This window comes from Rhinoraja longicauda, chromosome 2 (assembly GCF_053455715.1).
Source record: "Rhinoraja longicauda isolate Sanriku21f chromosome 2, sRhiLon1.1, whole genome shotgun sequence".
Classification (NCBI taxonomy): domain Eukaryota; kingdom Metazoa; phylum Chordata; class Chondrichthyes; order Rajiformes; family Arhynchobatidae; genus Rhinoraja; species Rhinoraja longicauda.
This window is the reverse complement of record NC_135954.1, coordinates 93888103-93904368: the sequence shown is the minus strand read 5'-3', so window position 1 is coordinate 93904368 and position 16266 is coordinate 93888103. Positions and strand designations below refer to the sequence as shown.

General features: G+C 44.8%; 1 protein-coding gene across 11 annotated transcripts in view; it reads left to right on the top strand.

Annotated features, from left to right (window-relative positions):
* LOC144607619 (5'-AMP-activated protein kinase subunit gamma-2) overlaps window positions 1-16266 on the top strand; it is a 340164-nt gene that overhangs the window by 263763 nt on the left and 60135 nt on the right. For 10 of the 11 annotated variants that reach the window (XM_078424584.1, XM_078424612.1, XM_078424629.1 and 7 more), the window contains one exon: window positions 15391-15466. In XM_078424584.1, coding sequence (XP_078280710.1) covers window positions 15391-15466 — 76 coding nt within the window. Of the gene's footprint in view, window positions 1-13057; window positions 13094-15390; window positions 15467-16266 lie in introns of those variants that run through there. The other variant, XM_078424656.1, reaches the window with a different exon arrangement.

Here is a 16266-nt window from a genome sequence, read left to right as displayed (position 1 = left end):
TTGATAGATTCTTGATTAGTATGGGTTTCTGAGGTTATGGGGAGAAGGCAGGTGAATGGGGTTGACAGGGGAAGATGGATCAGCCATGATTGAAGGGCAGAGAAGACGATGGGCCGAATGGCCTAATTCTGCTCCTATAACCTATGAACTCTTGCTTGTGTCTTTATGCTTTTACGCCTTCAGTGTTCATTCAAGACAAGGCTTGCACTCTCCACAACTGCAGGAGTTGCCAAAGCAATTCTTAGCTGGTGATGTGCAAGCTGCCATAATCAGCATGGTGCTAGAAACCAGAGAATCATGTGCAGTTAACTAAAGGCCATAACATTAGGTTTAATCCTCTTGTTCCACGACACGTACTTGGAAATGTGACTGGTGTTTAAGAGTTTATACCGATAGATTGTCTGTATAATTACAGCAGTGGGATTTCTTCGCAAAAGATTTCTTACAGGAAGGATGTGGAAGTTTTTGGAGAGGGTGCAGAAGAGGTTTATCAGATTGCTGCCTGGATTAGAGGGTATCGGCTCTAAGAAGAGGATGGACAAACTTGGATTGTTTTCTCTGGAACGCTGGAGGTTAAGGGAAGACCTGATAGAGGTATATACAATTATGAGAGGCATAGATAGGTAGACAGTCAGAATTTTTCCCAGTGAGGAAATGTCAAATACTTGAGGCCATAGCTTTAAGGTGAGTTTAAAGGTGATGTGCTGGGCTTTTTTTTGTACACAGTACCTGGAACACACTGCCAGGGGTGGTGGTGGAGGCAGATATACGTTACTGGTTTTTCAGGGGCTTTTGGATAGGCACGTGTATATACAGGGAATGGAAGGAAATGGATCACACACAGGCAGAGATTAGTTTAACTTCGTATCATGTTCAGCATGGACAATCTAAGCCGAAGGGTCTGTTCCTGTGCTGCACAGTTCTACGATCTTAAGACTACCATAGATGGACACAAAATGCTGGAATAACTCAGCGGGCAGACAGCATCTCAGAAGAAAAGGACTAGGTGACGTTTGCTATCAACCTGAAAACCTTTGAGTGAAACAAACAATTTTGTTAAGAAATCTCTGAGTTTTTTTACCATTTTGAATCTGGATTTTTTTTTTGCCATAATTATCTGTGATACAAAGTCAATAAAATATTTTATTAAAATTTGGAAGGTATTTTATAAATAATTAAAGGTTATGTTCTCAGAAATTCATTCCCAGTTGGTAACCCTGAGTGCACTATGTAATAATGGTTGTCAATGGAAATTAGTATTGGAGGTAGAGAACAACAAGATGCTGCCTTTAAATGGTGTGCTCAGCATATCCAGCTGGGGATGGATGTCTGGGCAGGAGGATGAGCCTGTGATCCATAATGTTGCAGAGAAGGAATTATTTCAGTAGCTCAGGGACTGTTATAGGTCTAAAACTGCAAATTGCCTGGGTGTCAAAACATGCTGAGATTGCAGAGGATAGAGCACACACACACACAGAATAACAGAGCTCACAGAGTGAGCTATAAAAGGAGATATGGTGACTTTTAAGAGACTTTTAGACAGTTATATGGATAGGAGGGTTGAGAAAGCTCTGGGCCAAATGCAGGCAAATTGAACCAACTCAGAATGCCGTCAGCATGGACGGGTTGGGCCAAAAGACCTGCCTCCGTGCTTTACAGCCTATTCTTTTGGAGCGACAGCGCGGAAACAGGCCCTTCAGCCCAGCGACATTACGCCAACTAGCGATCCCCGTACACTAGCACTATCATACACACTAGGAACAATTTACAGTTTTTACCAAAGCCAATTAACCTACAAACCTATATGTCTTTGGAGTGTGGAAAGAAACTAGGGCACCCAGGGAAAACACACGCAGTCACAGAGAGAACATACAAACTCTGTACAGTCAGCACCCATAGTTAGGATCGAACCCGGGTCTCTGGCGCTGCAAAGCAGCAACTTTGTTGCTGTGCCAAGGTGCTGCCCATAAAATTGTTTGTTTCACTCGAAGGTTTTCAAGTTGATAGTAACGGTAGTCTTAAATTCTATGACTCCATGACCATGATGCCAATCTATCTAATGCCATCTGCCCGCACATGGTCCATATCACTCTATTCCCTGCCTGTCTAAATGCTTTGGAAACATTGCTATCTTATCTGCTTCTGCCGCTTACTCTGCTGCACATTCCAGGCGCCAACCACCCTCTGTGTTTAAAAAATCTGTCTCATAAATCTCCTTGAAACCTTCGCCCTCCCTCTTGGTTGAGTAAATAGAAATTGTTTTTTGAAGTGTAACCCCAGTGGATCCAATTTTTATTTATTTTCATCCTCGTTTTTGTCAGTTCTGAATAACTTCATGATGCTGTTTCAATTTAGAACAGGCATTTGCTCCAACTGCAATTTAACATGAGGAATTACATTTTTAGCAATAACAGAATAGTTTTCTCTGAATTAATGTTAAAACACAAAGTACTTTAACAACCATATGTAACACCAGGATAAGGGCTCAACCAAGAAAATCAAGCCCCATGCCAAAGTGGTATCTAAACTACCGATACACACTTATGCTGCAGGACAATAACTAACTTCATATTCAATAATAAGCTATCCACATGTTAACAAACACACAACCGACATGTTTAACCAAGAAACCCAATGCCACATCTATATACTAAAACTCTCATTTGTTTGTTTGTTTGTTCCTGAACTACAGCCAAAACGGTACACGATAGCGCGACAATTTTAGGCTCATCTTACTCACCGTTGCCCCTTTGGTGCTAATGGAAGAAGTTTCATTGAAATCTGAGTTATATTTTTTAAGTTATTCACATTTTAAAGTTTTAATCTATCTCCTAGGGAGGGAGGGAGGGAGGGAGGGAGGGACGGGGGAAGGAGGGAGGATTAGTGGGATGGAGTGGGGGGGAGGGGAAGGGGGGAGGGGAAGGGGTGGAGGGGGAGAGGGGAGGGGGAAGGGGGGAAGGGGGGAGGAGAAGGTGCTGCACCAATGTAGGAGAGGTTTGGGCCCAACGGGTCCACTTGGTCTAGTGAGAATCTAAAATGCCTTTACACAGTTAAACTATAAGACAGCAAAAACTAGGCGTGTAGATGCCAGTAGATCATTGGGGTTATCAAGTGCTCACCTCCCTTCACTGGTGCAATGAAATGTTAATCATTTAAGATTGACTGGCACATGTTTCTTCTTGAGGCTTAGAAAATGGATGTGAGCAATGTCTCTGCACTGCCTCTGTTGATGTCTCCTGCAGGGAGCTGCCATCATTTAGAAACATAGACATAGAAACATAGAAAATAGGTGCAGGAGGAGCCAATTCGGCCCTTCAAGCATGCACCGCCATTCATTGTGATCATGGCTGATCGTCCCCAATCAATAACCCGTGCCTGCCTTCTCCCCATATCCCTTGATTCCACTAGCCCCTAGAGCTCTATCTAACTCTCTCTTAAATCCATCCAGTGATTTGGCTTCCACTGCACTCTGTGGCAGAGAATTCCACAAATTCACAACTCTCTGGGTGGAAAAGTTTTTTCTCACCTCAGTTTTAAATGGCCTCCCCTTTATTCTAAGACTGTGGCCCCTGGTTCTGGACTCGCCCAACATTGGGAACATTTTTCCTGCATCTAGCTTGTCCAGTCCTTTTATAATTTTATATGTCTCTATAAGATCCCCTCTCATCCTTCTAAACTCCAGTCTAGTCTTTTCAATCTTTCCTCATATGTCAGTCCTGCCATCCCAGGGATCAATCTCGTGAACCTACGCTGCACTGCCTCAATTACAAGGATGTCCTTCCTCAAATTAGGAGACCAAAACTGTACACAATACTCCAGATTTGTCCTGCGTTTTGGTGGCTTTGGGCTGTAACTTTAAATTCAATCTGCATGCATTTAATTACTTGAGTGTAAATGAATTACTCGTGTGGTGTGATATCCGAAACAGTAAGTCTGCAAGTTTTAGTTTAGTTAATTAATTGTTACCTATACTGGGATAGAGTGAAAATCTTTTGTTTATAAATGAAAGACTATAAATGAATATTACATCAAGCTATCTATCCACAGTGCACAGATAATGACAAAGGATGCAGTAGTTACTTCCATCACTTGTTAAAAGACTGCTTATTGCAATCAGAGGTATTTTTTGGTTGTTAGTTTAGTTTAGCTTATTGTCACAGTGAAATGTAAGAAAATAACTGCAGATGCTGGTACAAATCGAAGGTGTTTATTCACAAAATGCTGGAGTAACTCAGCAGGTCAGGCAGCATCTCAGGAGAGAAGGAATGGGTGACATTTTGGGTCGAGACCCTTCTTCAGACTGAGCTACAGTGAAAAGCTTTTGTTGTGTGCTATGCAGTCAGCAGAAAATCTATACATGATTACAATCGAGCCACCCACAGTGTAAAGATACATGATAAAGGGAATAATGTTTTGTGCAAGATAAAGTCCGGTGAATTACGTTTAAAGATAGCCCGAGTGTCTCCAATGAGGTAGATTGTAGCTCTGGACCTCTCTAGCTGTTGATAGGATGGTTCAGTTGCTTGATAAAAGTTAAAAAATAAAAAGCAAATTCTGGAAATCTAAAAAGAAATGCTGGGGATACTCAGCATGTCAGACTGCACCTGAAGGAGGGCAGACAGAGCAAATGTTTCATAAGGCAGTCTTTGACCTGAAACATTAGCTGTTTCTCTTCCCACAGATCCCGACTACGAGAATGATCCCAGGGATGATTGAATTAATTCTGGAGTTTAGAAGGATGAAGAGGATCTCATTGAAACCTCACAGATAATGAAAGGCCTAGATAGAGTGGATGTAGAAAGGATCTTTCCAGTAATGGGAGAGTCTAGAACAAGAGGGCACAGCCTGAGAATAAAAGGATGTACCTTTAGAATGGAGATGAGGATTTTTGTTAACTAGTTTAGTTTATTGTTGTCATGTGTATCAAGTTACAGTGACATTTTTTTTGTTTGGGTGCTGTAAAGTCAGCGGAAAGACTATACATGATTATAATCGAGCCATCCACAGTATGTAGATACAGGATAAAGGAAATAACGTTTAATGCAAGGTAAAGTCCAGTAAAGTCCGATTAAAGATAGTCTGAGGGTCTCCAATGAGGTAGATGGTAGGTCAGGACCACTCTCTAGTTGTTGATAGAATGGTTCATTGCCACAAACGGCAGTGAAGGCCAAGGCACTGGGTATTTTTAAAGCAGAGATTGGAAGTTAGGACATCAAAGGTTACATAGAGAAGGCAGGAGAATAAGGTTGAGAGGGAAATATAGATCAACCATGATTGAATGTGGAGGACACTCAATGGGCCGAAAGGCCTAATTCTGCTCCGATGCCTTATGGTCTGACCTGTTGAGTATCCTATCAGTGAAATGTTGCATATACTTTAAAACATATACAATAAATTAGAAAAGATGCCCTTCTGAGCAAGGGGACCTTTAATATTGAGTGCAGGACCATTTGTGATGTCATCGTATTGCATGTGTGGCACGGTGGAATAACTCTACTGTTTTTCAGGTTATCTTGCTTGGGGAAACTGTACCCCATTTTTAAAATATATGTACTTGCTTGATCACAGCTCTGAATGGGCCTGACCCACTTAGGCGATTTTAAGGCGACTGCCGGCGACTAGGCTGTCGCCGACAGTTCACCGGGGTGTCGCGGGCATGATTGTGAGGAGTCTTCCAAGAATCGTAGTGGATCTCGGCGCATCGCTGAGAAATCAACCGGATTGAAATTTCTCGGCGACAGCTGGCTTGTCGCCAGGTATCGTTGCTTATTGCGGGCGCTGTCGCATGCTGTCCCCACATTTGCTAGGTTGTCTTAGATGCATTTAGAAGTACGTAATATTAAATTAAATAAAGTCATTTGATGATACCATAAAATACTTGTGTCTAACCAATTTATTTACTGTCAGGACATTTGGCAGGTAGATTGGAGGCGACAGTTTGACAGTCAGGTAAGCGTGGGAATTTTTGCGATGTTTATGGCCATCAGCGATTACATTTAAAGTAGGCTCTCAACCCAGATATGAAACCCAGAAACCAGATATGCATCTCCCGTACATTTTCAAAGAATGCCCACACTCCGCACAAAAATCCATTTAACCACGTTTAAAATTAAATTTCTTAATACTGCTATTAATTAACTGGAAGTCAATCCAGTTTATGCCTTCTTATCGTGAAGTTTGGTTTTCAAGTAACCCGGGCAAGATGTTATATTTCAAAACTCTCAAGTAATTACAGACTTGTCAGTGATTTCAGCGAAAATTAGGACGCCGGAAAAGCATTGATAAGCGTGGGAATTTCGCGATGTTTCCGAAGACGGTGTAATCTCGAACTGACTCGGCATTGTCGTGGTCATTGTCGTAGGGTAAAATAAAATTTTGCCGATCTGCTATGACTTTGACAGTCGCCGGCAGACGCCTAAAAAATCGGCTCAGTGGGAAAGGCCCTTTACTGGAAATGTGGAATGAGGTTTTTGTATAAATGGTGCTGATCCACATTGAGCTGGCGACTATTACAGAATGCCTTGTGTGAAATGCATTGTGTGTACTTATCGTCCTTCAGTTCACACTCTCCAGTTAGATTAATCAGCACACTCTTATCTAGCTCTGACTGTAGGGCTAATGCTGTGTTTATGTGTCAGAGAAATGCAAGGAACACTCTTTATCTACGCAGTGTATTTATTTATTTATTAAACCCAGTAATCAAATCCTGCATCGGTTTAATAGGAAATTGAGTAAAGCAATTAAAACGGCATTCCAGGTACAGAGGAGAATGTAACTGGAGATTATTCCAGGTATCGTAATATTGAAAGGTCTGGATACAGTAGATTTGGAAAAGATATTTTCAGTAATGGGAGCGCCTAGAACCAGAGGGAACAGCCTCAGAATAAAAGGACGTAGCTTTAGAATGGAAATGAGAACGAATTTCTTTAGCCAGAACGTAGTGAATCGGTGCAATTAATTGCCATAGATGTCTGTGGAGGCCGTCATGGGGTATTTTTAAAGCAGAAATTGATTGTTTCTTGATTAGTAAGAACGTCAAAGATTACAGGGAGAAGGCAGAAGAATGGAGTTGAGAGGGAAAAATAGATCTGCCATGATTGAATGGCAGAGTAAACGATGGGCTGAATGGCCTAATTCTGCTCCGATGTCTTATGATCTTATATGGAGTTATTTAAGTGTGGAAACAGGAGCTTTGGCCCTCTATCTATGGGCTGTAGATCTAATTTCATAATCGAATCAAAGACTTGTTCCACCCCGGTCTATCCTTCTTTTTCTGGCTGCAGTTGGGCAAAAGGTACAGAAGCTTGGACCTCGTTGCACGTGACAATAATAAACCTTGACCTAATCCAATCGACTTTCATGTCACTACGTGAGTGAAATGCATTGCTCTTATAGTAATGTGCGGGGATCGCTGGGCGGCGCGGACTTGGTGGGCCGAAAAGGCCTGTTTCCGCGCTGAATCTGAAATATCTGAAATATGAAAAAAAAGAATAGAGTGATTATATCCAAGTCTACAAGTTGTAGCCAAAATAAACTTGCCTATTCCCACCGGAGGCAAGGACACCAAAAAAAAAAACAGATTCTGGGAATCCAAACAAAACAGCAAATACTGGAAATACTCAGCAGTTGCTGCCTTACAGCGCCAGAGACCCGGGTTTATCCTGACCTCAAATTTCTACGAAATTTGTACGTTCTCCCCGTGACCTGCATGGGTTGGTTTTCTCCAGGTGTTCCTGTTTCCTCTCACAACACTAAGATGTGCGGGTTTGTAGGTTAATTGGATTCTGAAAGTTGTGTATTGTCCCTGGAGTGTGGGCTGGTGCTGGTGTACGGGGTGATCGCTGATTGATGTGGACTCAGTCGGCCTGTTTCCACGCTAAATACATTTTCACATGAACATCCACCACAGTGACTCCTCCTCATTCTTCACTGTGATGGAAGGCGAAAAAAAGTTCAATCTCTTCCCTTCTTTGTCCACCCGCGGAAGGGGGCCTCGAGACCTCCGTTGACAGGACAGGTCTTGATGGTGAGCCATGAGGTTAGATTGTGGCCCTGTGCATTTCTGCTGATACTGATAGTCCACAGTGCCTCATGAATGTCCAACAATACAGTTAGAATGTAACCCATCATAAGCTCAAGGACCAATGCCGCATTTTTCCTCTGGGCTCCTTCCAGCCACCAGGACTTGATATTGGATTCTTACACTTCACCAAACCTGTGCACCAATATGACAGCCGATAGGTTTAATATGTTATGAAAAGGACAGTATTATCTATCACCCAAACTAAGCACCCTTCCATTGACCATCTGCACTTCATGCCACCTTGGCAAGTCTGCCAGCATAATCAAGGACCAGTCACCCCCAGTTACTCCCTCTTCTCCCCTCTCCCATCAGGCAAGATGTACAAAAGTGTGAAAATGCTCATCTCTAGATTCAGGGACAGTTTCTTCACAGTTGTTATCAGGCAACTGAATCGTCCTCTCACCAGCTAGAGAGTGGTCTTGACCTCCCATCTACCTCATTGGAGACCCTTGGACTATCTTTAAATCGTCCTTTATTGGATTCTATCTTACACTCAACATTATATCCTTATCCTGTATTTGTACACTGTGGATGGCTTGATTGCATACTAAATCTGCTACATAAACTTATATCTTCCAATGCGCGGATCATGCACTGACAGACATATTTCTTTTTTTTATTTTTATATATTTTTATTTTTGAAAAGCATATGTACAGATAGAAATAAAAGACAAATTTGTTACAAAGTTCTTACATAGCTTCAATTGTTTAATTTTTAAAGAGAGAAAATAAAAAATAAAGAAAAGAAAAAAAAACTATAAACTATTAGGAAGAGAGAATAAATTTTTTTTTTTTAAAGGTATAACTATAAAAATTAAAGGGGGTAGATCCGGGAGACAATAACCACAGTTGTACATCCAACCCTAAACTCAAGTTTCAACTTTTAATTAAATTTTTTTATTTTAGTCCTGTGTCAAACCCATTTACTTTTCTAAAAATTCAATAAATGGAGACCATATTTTAAAAAATAAATCAGGTTTGTCAATTAAGGCAAATCTTATTTTTTCCAAATGCAGGGTCTCTGTCATTTCCGTAGTCCACATTTTAATTGTGGGGGTTATTGTTTTTTTCCAAAATTTAAGTATTAATTTTTTCGCAGTTATTAAACTGTAATCAAGAAAATGTACCTGACTTGTTGTAAAGTTTGTAGTATGTTCTGATAATCCTAATATAATTAATTTTGGATCCATATCCAATTGCTTGTTGATAACTTTAGAAACTATTTAAAAAATATCCAACCAGAAATTTTGCATTTTTATGCAAGTTACGAAAATATGAGTTAAATTAGCTTCTTGAAATTGACATTTATCACAAATAGGAGAGATACTAGGAAAAATCCTATTTAATTTCGTCTTCGAATAATGTAATTTATGTATTATTTTAAATTGTATTAAGGAATGTCTAGTATTTAATGAACATTGGTGTATATGTTGTAAACTTTCATCCCATATATCTTGCATTATGAGTTGGTTCAATTCGTCCTCCCATGCTCGTCTATATGATTCTGATGACGGAATGTCAGTATCTAGGAGAGTATTATAAATAAAGGATATTAATTTATTTGAATTATAATGTCGATTCAGGCATACATCAAGAGTTTCTGGAGCTCATATTTCTGCATTTAATGTGGTGCATTCTAATTGCATGGATTGGCTGCAGTTCCATTTTTACAGGAATTGGCACAAAGTGCTGGATTAACTCGGCGGGTCAGGCAGCATCTCTGGAGGAAAGGAATAGGTGACATTTCGGGTCGAGATCCTTCTTCAGACTTCTGAAGAAGTGCCTCGACCCAAACGTCACCTATTCCTTTTCTTCAGAGACGTTGCCAAACCTGATTAGTTACTCCAGCTTTTAGTGTCTATTTTACGGGTTTATCTATGTTGGATACCATGTTTGCACATTGGAATGTCTGCCTGTGGTGTCAGTACAATGTTATCTCATTGTATACAGCATGGAATTTTTACACAGGGTGACAGTGTAGTAATATCTCTATTGCATGTCACATCTGCACATTCCAAGGGCTGTACCAAGCACAATGTTATTTTTTGAATGGTGAGTACATATTGCATTGTCTACACCCGGTGACAGGTTAACTGCATCTAATCAATGCAATTGGAATACACTTCATTAATATCACCAATGTGTCTGTTGATAGTGCACAATTATCTGCTTTATATGCAGTCTGTACACATTGCAATGGCTGCTCCCAGAGGCAATGCATTTATATCTCTACTCAATGCCACGTCTGCACATTGTGCACCATTGATAGCTCACAATTATCTGCTCTAAATGCAGTTTGTACATCTTGCAGTGTGCTGTATTATTTGAGTTACTTGCAGTGTGTACATATTGCAATGTGCATACCCGGTGCAGTATTTGCATTCAAATTAGTTAATATTCCACTGTCAACAGGTAGAGGCATTATCAACAGGCAGTGCAGTATTATCTGCATTATATGCAGTGTGTACACATTGCAATGTATGCACCCGGTGACAGATTCCCTGTTGCCTGCACATTCTAATACCTCTACCTGTTGACAGTGCAATATTGTCTGCTTTGAATGCAGTGCATACATGTGGCGGCAGTACCGTATTATCTGTAAACTATCTATCTGCACTCTATGCAGTGTGTGCACATTGCAATGTCCGCACCAAGTATCACTACAGTAATATCTCTATTGTGCAGATCATGCACTGACAGACATATTTCTGCATTTAATGTGGTGCATTCTAATTGCATGGATTTGCTGCAGTTCCATTTTTACAGGAATAGGCACAAAAAGCTGGATTAACTCGGCGGGCCAGGCAGCATCTCTGGAGGAAAGGAATGGGTGACGTTTCGGGTCGAGATCCTTCTTCAGACTTCTGAAGAAGTGCCTCGACCCAAACGTCACCTATTCCTTTTCTTCAGAGGTTGCAGGGTGACCTGGACAGATTGAGTGAGTGGGCTGATGCATGGCTGATGCATGGCAGATGCAGTATAATGGAGATAAATGTGAGGTTATCCACTTTGGCGGCAAAAACAAGGAGGCAGATTATTATCTCAATAGTGTTAGGTTAGGTAAGTGAGAAGTGCAGCGAGACCTGGGTGTCCTTGTACACCAGTCACTGAAAGTTGGCGTGCAGGCACAGCAGGCAGTGAAGAAAGCTAATGGCATGTTGGCCTTCATAAGGAGAGGATTTCAGTTTAGGAGTAAAGAGGTTCTTCTGCAGTTGCATAGGGCCCTGGTAAGACCACATCTGGAGTATTATGTACAGTTTTGGTCTCCTAATTTGAGGAAGGACATCCTTGTAATTGAGGCAGTGCAGCGTAGGTTCACGAGTTTGATCCCTGGGATGGCGGGACTGTCATATGAGGAAAGATTGAAAGGACTAGGCTTGTATTCACTGGAGTTTAGAAGGATAAGAGGGGATCTTATAGAGACATACAAAATTATAAAAGGACTGGACAAGTTAGATGCAGGAAAAATGTTCCCGATGTTGGGGGAGTCCCGAACCAGGGGCCACAGTCTTAGAATAAAGAGGAGGCCATTTAAAACTGAGGTGAGAGGAACTTTTTCACTCAGAGAGTTGTGAATTTGTGGAATTTTCTGCCACAGAGGGCAGTGGAGACCAAATCACTGGATGAATTTAAGAGAGAGTTAGATAGAGCTCTGTGGGCTAGTGGGACCAAGGGATATGGGGAGAAGTTGGGCACAGGTTACTGATTGTGGATGATCAGCCATGATCACAATGAATGGTGGTGTGGGCTCAAAGGGCGGAATGGCCTCCTCCTGCACCTATTTTCTATGTTTCTATGGATGCTATTCTGCACATTATCATGTCTGCACCCAGTGACAGGCAGTAATGTCTGCTTTGAATGTAGCATCAACTCATTGCAGTGAATGCACTCAGTGACAGACTACCTATTCCCTGCGCATTCTAATGCCTCTACCTGTTGAGAGTGCACTTTTGGCTGCTTTAGACAATAGACAATAGGTGCAGGAGGAGGCCATTCGGCTCTTCAAGCAGTGCGTATACAGTGTGTACACATTGCATTGTCTGCACCCAGTGACAGTGTTACCTGTTCTGAATGCAGTGTGTAGTTTGCATTATCTGCAGCCAGTGGCAGCTTATTGTCTGTGCAATCTAATGCCTCTATCTGTTGACAGTGCAATATTAACTGCTTTAGTTTAGTTTAGTTTATTCTCACATGTACCGAGGTAGTGAAGTTTTTGTTGCATGCTAACCAATCAGCGGAAAGACAATATGTGATTACAATCGAGCCATCCACAGTGTGTAGATAGACGATAAAGGGAATAACGTGAATAATGCAAGATAAAGTCCAGTAAAGTCCGACCAAAGATAGTCCAAGGGTTTCCAATGAGGTAGATAGCATTCCTTCTCTCCAGAGATGCTGCCTGTCTCGCTGAGTTACTCCAGCAATTTGTGTCTACCTTCAGTTTGGTTTGAATGCAGTGTATACACATTACATTGTCTGAACAATTCCCCATTTCCTACGCATTTTAATGCCTCTACCTGTTGACAGTGCAATATTAACTACTTTAAAAGCAGTGTGCACATTGCATTGTCTGTACCTAGTGATGATGTGCACTACTGTCTGCTTTGAATGCCGGTTGTACACATTGCATTGTCTGCACCTAGTGAGTGTGCAGTATTTATTACCTGCTTTTAATGTCATGTGCATATTGCATTGGCTGCACCCACTGACATTGTGCTGTCTTAATCTGCTTTGAATGCACATTTTAATGCACCTACCCGTTGGCTGTGCAATATTAACTGCTTTGAAAAATGTGTGCACATTGCAATATCTGCACCCGGTGACATGTCCCCTATTGCCTGCGCAATGACTGCAATATTTTAACTGCTTGGATTGCAGTGTGTGTACATTGCATTGTCTGCACCCAGTGACAGTGAATACATTGACTGTGCACACAGTGCATTGCCTGCACCCTGCATCCAGGTGAATTACGGCTCGCACTCACGTCGTGACTGCAGCAAACGGGACTCTGTAAATATTTTTATTCGGTTGATGTTTGGTACACGCGATTTCTGTTCCTAATTTGCTTGTACAAAGTTTTAAAGATCCATAAATGAAGCCGACATCTTTAAAAAACGTGCATTTAGAGCGGGCTGCTGCTGAAGCCGCATTTGCACGGTGTGTGTGTGTGTGTGGGGGGGTGTATATTGGGGGTGTGTGGGCTTGATGTGTATGTGGGGGGTGTTGGGGGGGGGGGGCGCCGCGCGGCAGGGCCGGTCCCTGGGAGGGATGGAATGAGGGAGGGCGGCAGGTGGCGAGTGAGTGATCAATCGAACCATCGCCCGCCGCGCAGTCCGCGACAATCGAGCGCCGAGCGGACCCGGTGAATGGGGCCGGGGGGGGGGGGGGGGGGGGGGGGGGGGAGGAGGGGGATAGAGGAATAGAGGGGGATAGAGGAATAGAGGGGGACAGAGGAGATAGATGAATAGAGGGGATAGGGGAATAGAGGAGATAGAGGAATAGAGGGGGATAGAGGAATAGAGGGGGATAGAATAGAGGAGATAGAGGGGGTAGAATAGAAGGGGATAGAGGAATAGAGGGGGATAGAGGAATAAAGGGGGATAGAGGAATAGAGGGGGATAGAGGAATAAAGGAGATAGAGGGGGATAGAATAGAGGATATAGAGGAATAGAGGGGGATAGAATAGAGGAGATAGAGGAGAGGGGATAGAGGAATAGAGGAGATAGAGGAGAGGGGAATAGAGGAGATAGAAGAATAGAGGGGGATAGAGGAATAGAGGAATAGAGAGGGGGATAGAGGAGATAGAGAATAGGGGGGATAGAGGATAGAGAGGGATAGAGGAATTGAGAGGGATAGAGGAAAGAGAGGAATAGAGGGATAGAGGAATAGAGGAGGATAGAGAATAGAGGGGGATAGAGGAATAGAGGGATAGAGGATAGAGAGGGATAGAGGATAGGGGGGATAGAGGAATAGAGGGGATAGAGGAATAGAGGAGATAGAGGAATAGAGAGGGATAGAGGAATAGAGAGGGATTGAGGAATAGAGAGGGATAGAGAATAGAGGAGAGAGGAATAGAGGAGGATAGAGGAATAGAGGAGATAGAGGAATAGAGAGGGATAGAGGAGAGGGGGATAGAGGAGATAGAGAATAGAGGAGTAGAGAGGGATAAAGGAATACAGGGGGATAGAGGAATTAGAGAGGGTTAGAGGAGATAGAGGAGGATAGAGGAATAGAGGGGGATAGAGGAATAGAGAGGGATAGAGAGGGATAGAGGAATAGAGAGGGATAGAGGAATAGAGAGGGATAGAGGAGGATAGAGGAATAGAGGAATAGAGGAGGATAGAGGAATAGTGGAGGATAGAGGAATAGAGGGGGATAGGGGAGAATAGAGGGGATAGAGGAATAGAGGGGGATAGAGGAGATAGGGGAATAGGGGATTAGAGAGGGGGATAGAGGAATAGAGGGGGATAGAGGAATTAGAGGGGGATAAAGGGGGGGATAGAGGGGGATAGAAGAGGGAGCGGAGAGGGGAAAGAGAGGAAGGGAAGAAAGAGGAGGGAATAGAGAGGGAGGTGTGAGTGAGAGAGAGGAGAGGTTAGTGAGTGATAGGGGGAGTGAGTGAGTGAGTGAGTGGTGGGGTGAGTGAGTGAGTGGTGGGGTGAGTGAGAGAGGGGTGGGGTGAGTGAGTGAGTGGTGGGAAGTGAGTGAGAGAGAGGAGAGGTTAGTGAGTGATAGGGGAGTGAGTGAGTGAGTGAGTGAGTGGTGGGTGTGAGTGAGTGAGTGGTGGTGTGAGTGAGAGGAGGGGTGGGGTGAGTGAGAGAGGGGTGGGTGACGTGAGTGAGTGGTGGGGTTGAGTTGAGAGAGGGGCTGGGGCAGGGGGAGGGGGAGGGGAGGGGGGGGGGAGGGGGGGGGGAGGGGGGGGGGAGGGGCGAGGGGGGAGGGGAGGGGGAGAGGGGTGGAGCAGGGGAGGGGGGAGGGGGCGGGGGCGAGGGAGTGGGGCAGGGGAGGGGGAGGGGGGAGAGGGGATGGGGCAGGGGAGGGGGAGGGGGAGAGGGGTGGGGCAGGGGGAGGGGGAGGCGGGAGAGGGGTGGGGCAGGAGGGGAGGGGGAGGGAGGAGAGGGGTGGAGCAGGGGAGGGCGGAGGGGGAGGGGGAGAGGGGTGGGCAGGGGAGGGGCGGCGGCTCTCGGCGCCCAGGCGGTTTCTCAGACAGGGCCGGGCGGGCCGGACCCGTGCAGATCACGCGTGCTAACCCGCGTCTCTGCTCTCTCTCTCCTCTGCTCGTCTCCTCTCTCTCTTCCCGCCCCCAGGTGCAGGGCTCGTGCTCGTGCTCGGGCTCGGGCTCGGCGGAAGGCATGCTGGAGAAGCTGGAGCTGGACGATGAAGGTGAGAGGCCCCAAGGGGTGACAGCGGTCACAGACAGCCTGACGGCCCACACACAAGCCGGGGGCATTGAACCCCCTCCCCCTCCCCTCCCCCTCCCCCTCCCCTCCCCCCCCTCCCCCTCCCCCTCCCCCTACCACCCCCTCCCCTCCCGCCACCTTCTCTGTCGGCTCCCCCTTCTACCTCCACCTGCTCTTGCTCTCTCCTCATTGCCTCACCTCTCCGTTTTCCTTTCCTCGTCCTCTCCTCTCTCTCTGTGTCTCTCTCTCCCTCTCTCTCCCTCTCTGTCTCTCCCCTCTCTCTTCTTTTCCCTTTCCTCATTGACACATTCCCTCACTCGCTCTCTCTACTTTCCTCCCCCTTTGTCTCTCATTACCCTTCCCCCTCCCTCTCCTTCACTTCCCCACCCTCCCTCCTCTCCTCCCCCTCACCTCTCTCTTCCCCCTCCCTCTCTTCCCTCCCTCCTCTTCCCCCCTCCCTCTCTTCCTCCCTCTCTTCCCCTCCCCTCTCCTTCCCCCTCCCTCTCTTCCCCTCCCTCTCTTCCCCTCCCCTCTCTCTCCTCTCCCCCTCTCTTCCCCCTCCCTACTTCCCCCCTCCCTCTCTTCCCCCCTCTCCCCTCTTCCCCTCTCGCTCTTCCCCTCTCTCCCCTCCCTCTCTTCCCCTCTCCCTCTCTCCCCCAATCTCTTCCCCCCCTCAATCTCTTCCCCCCTCCCTCTCCTCTCTTCCCCCCTCCCTCCTCTCCTCCCCCTCGTCATCCTCCACTCCTCCCGTCTCCCTCTCCACTCTTCCCTCTCCGTCTCTTC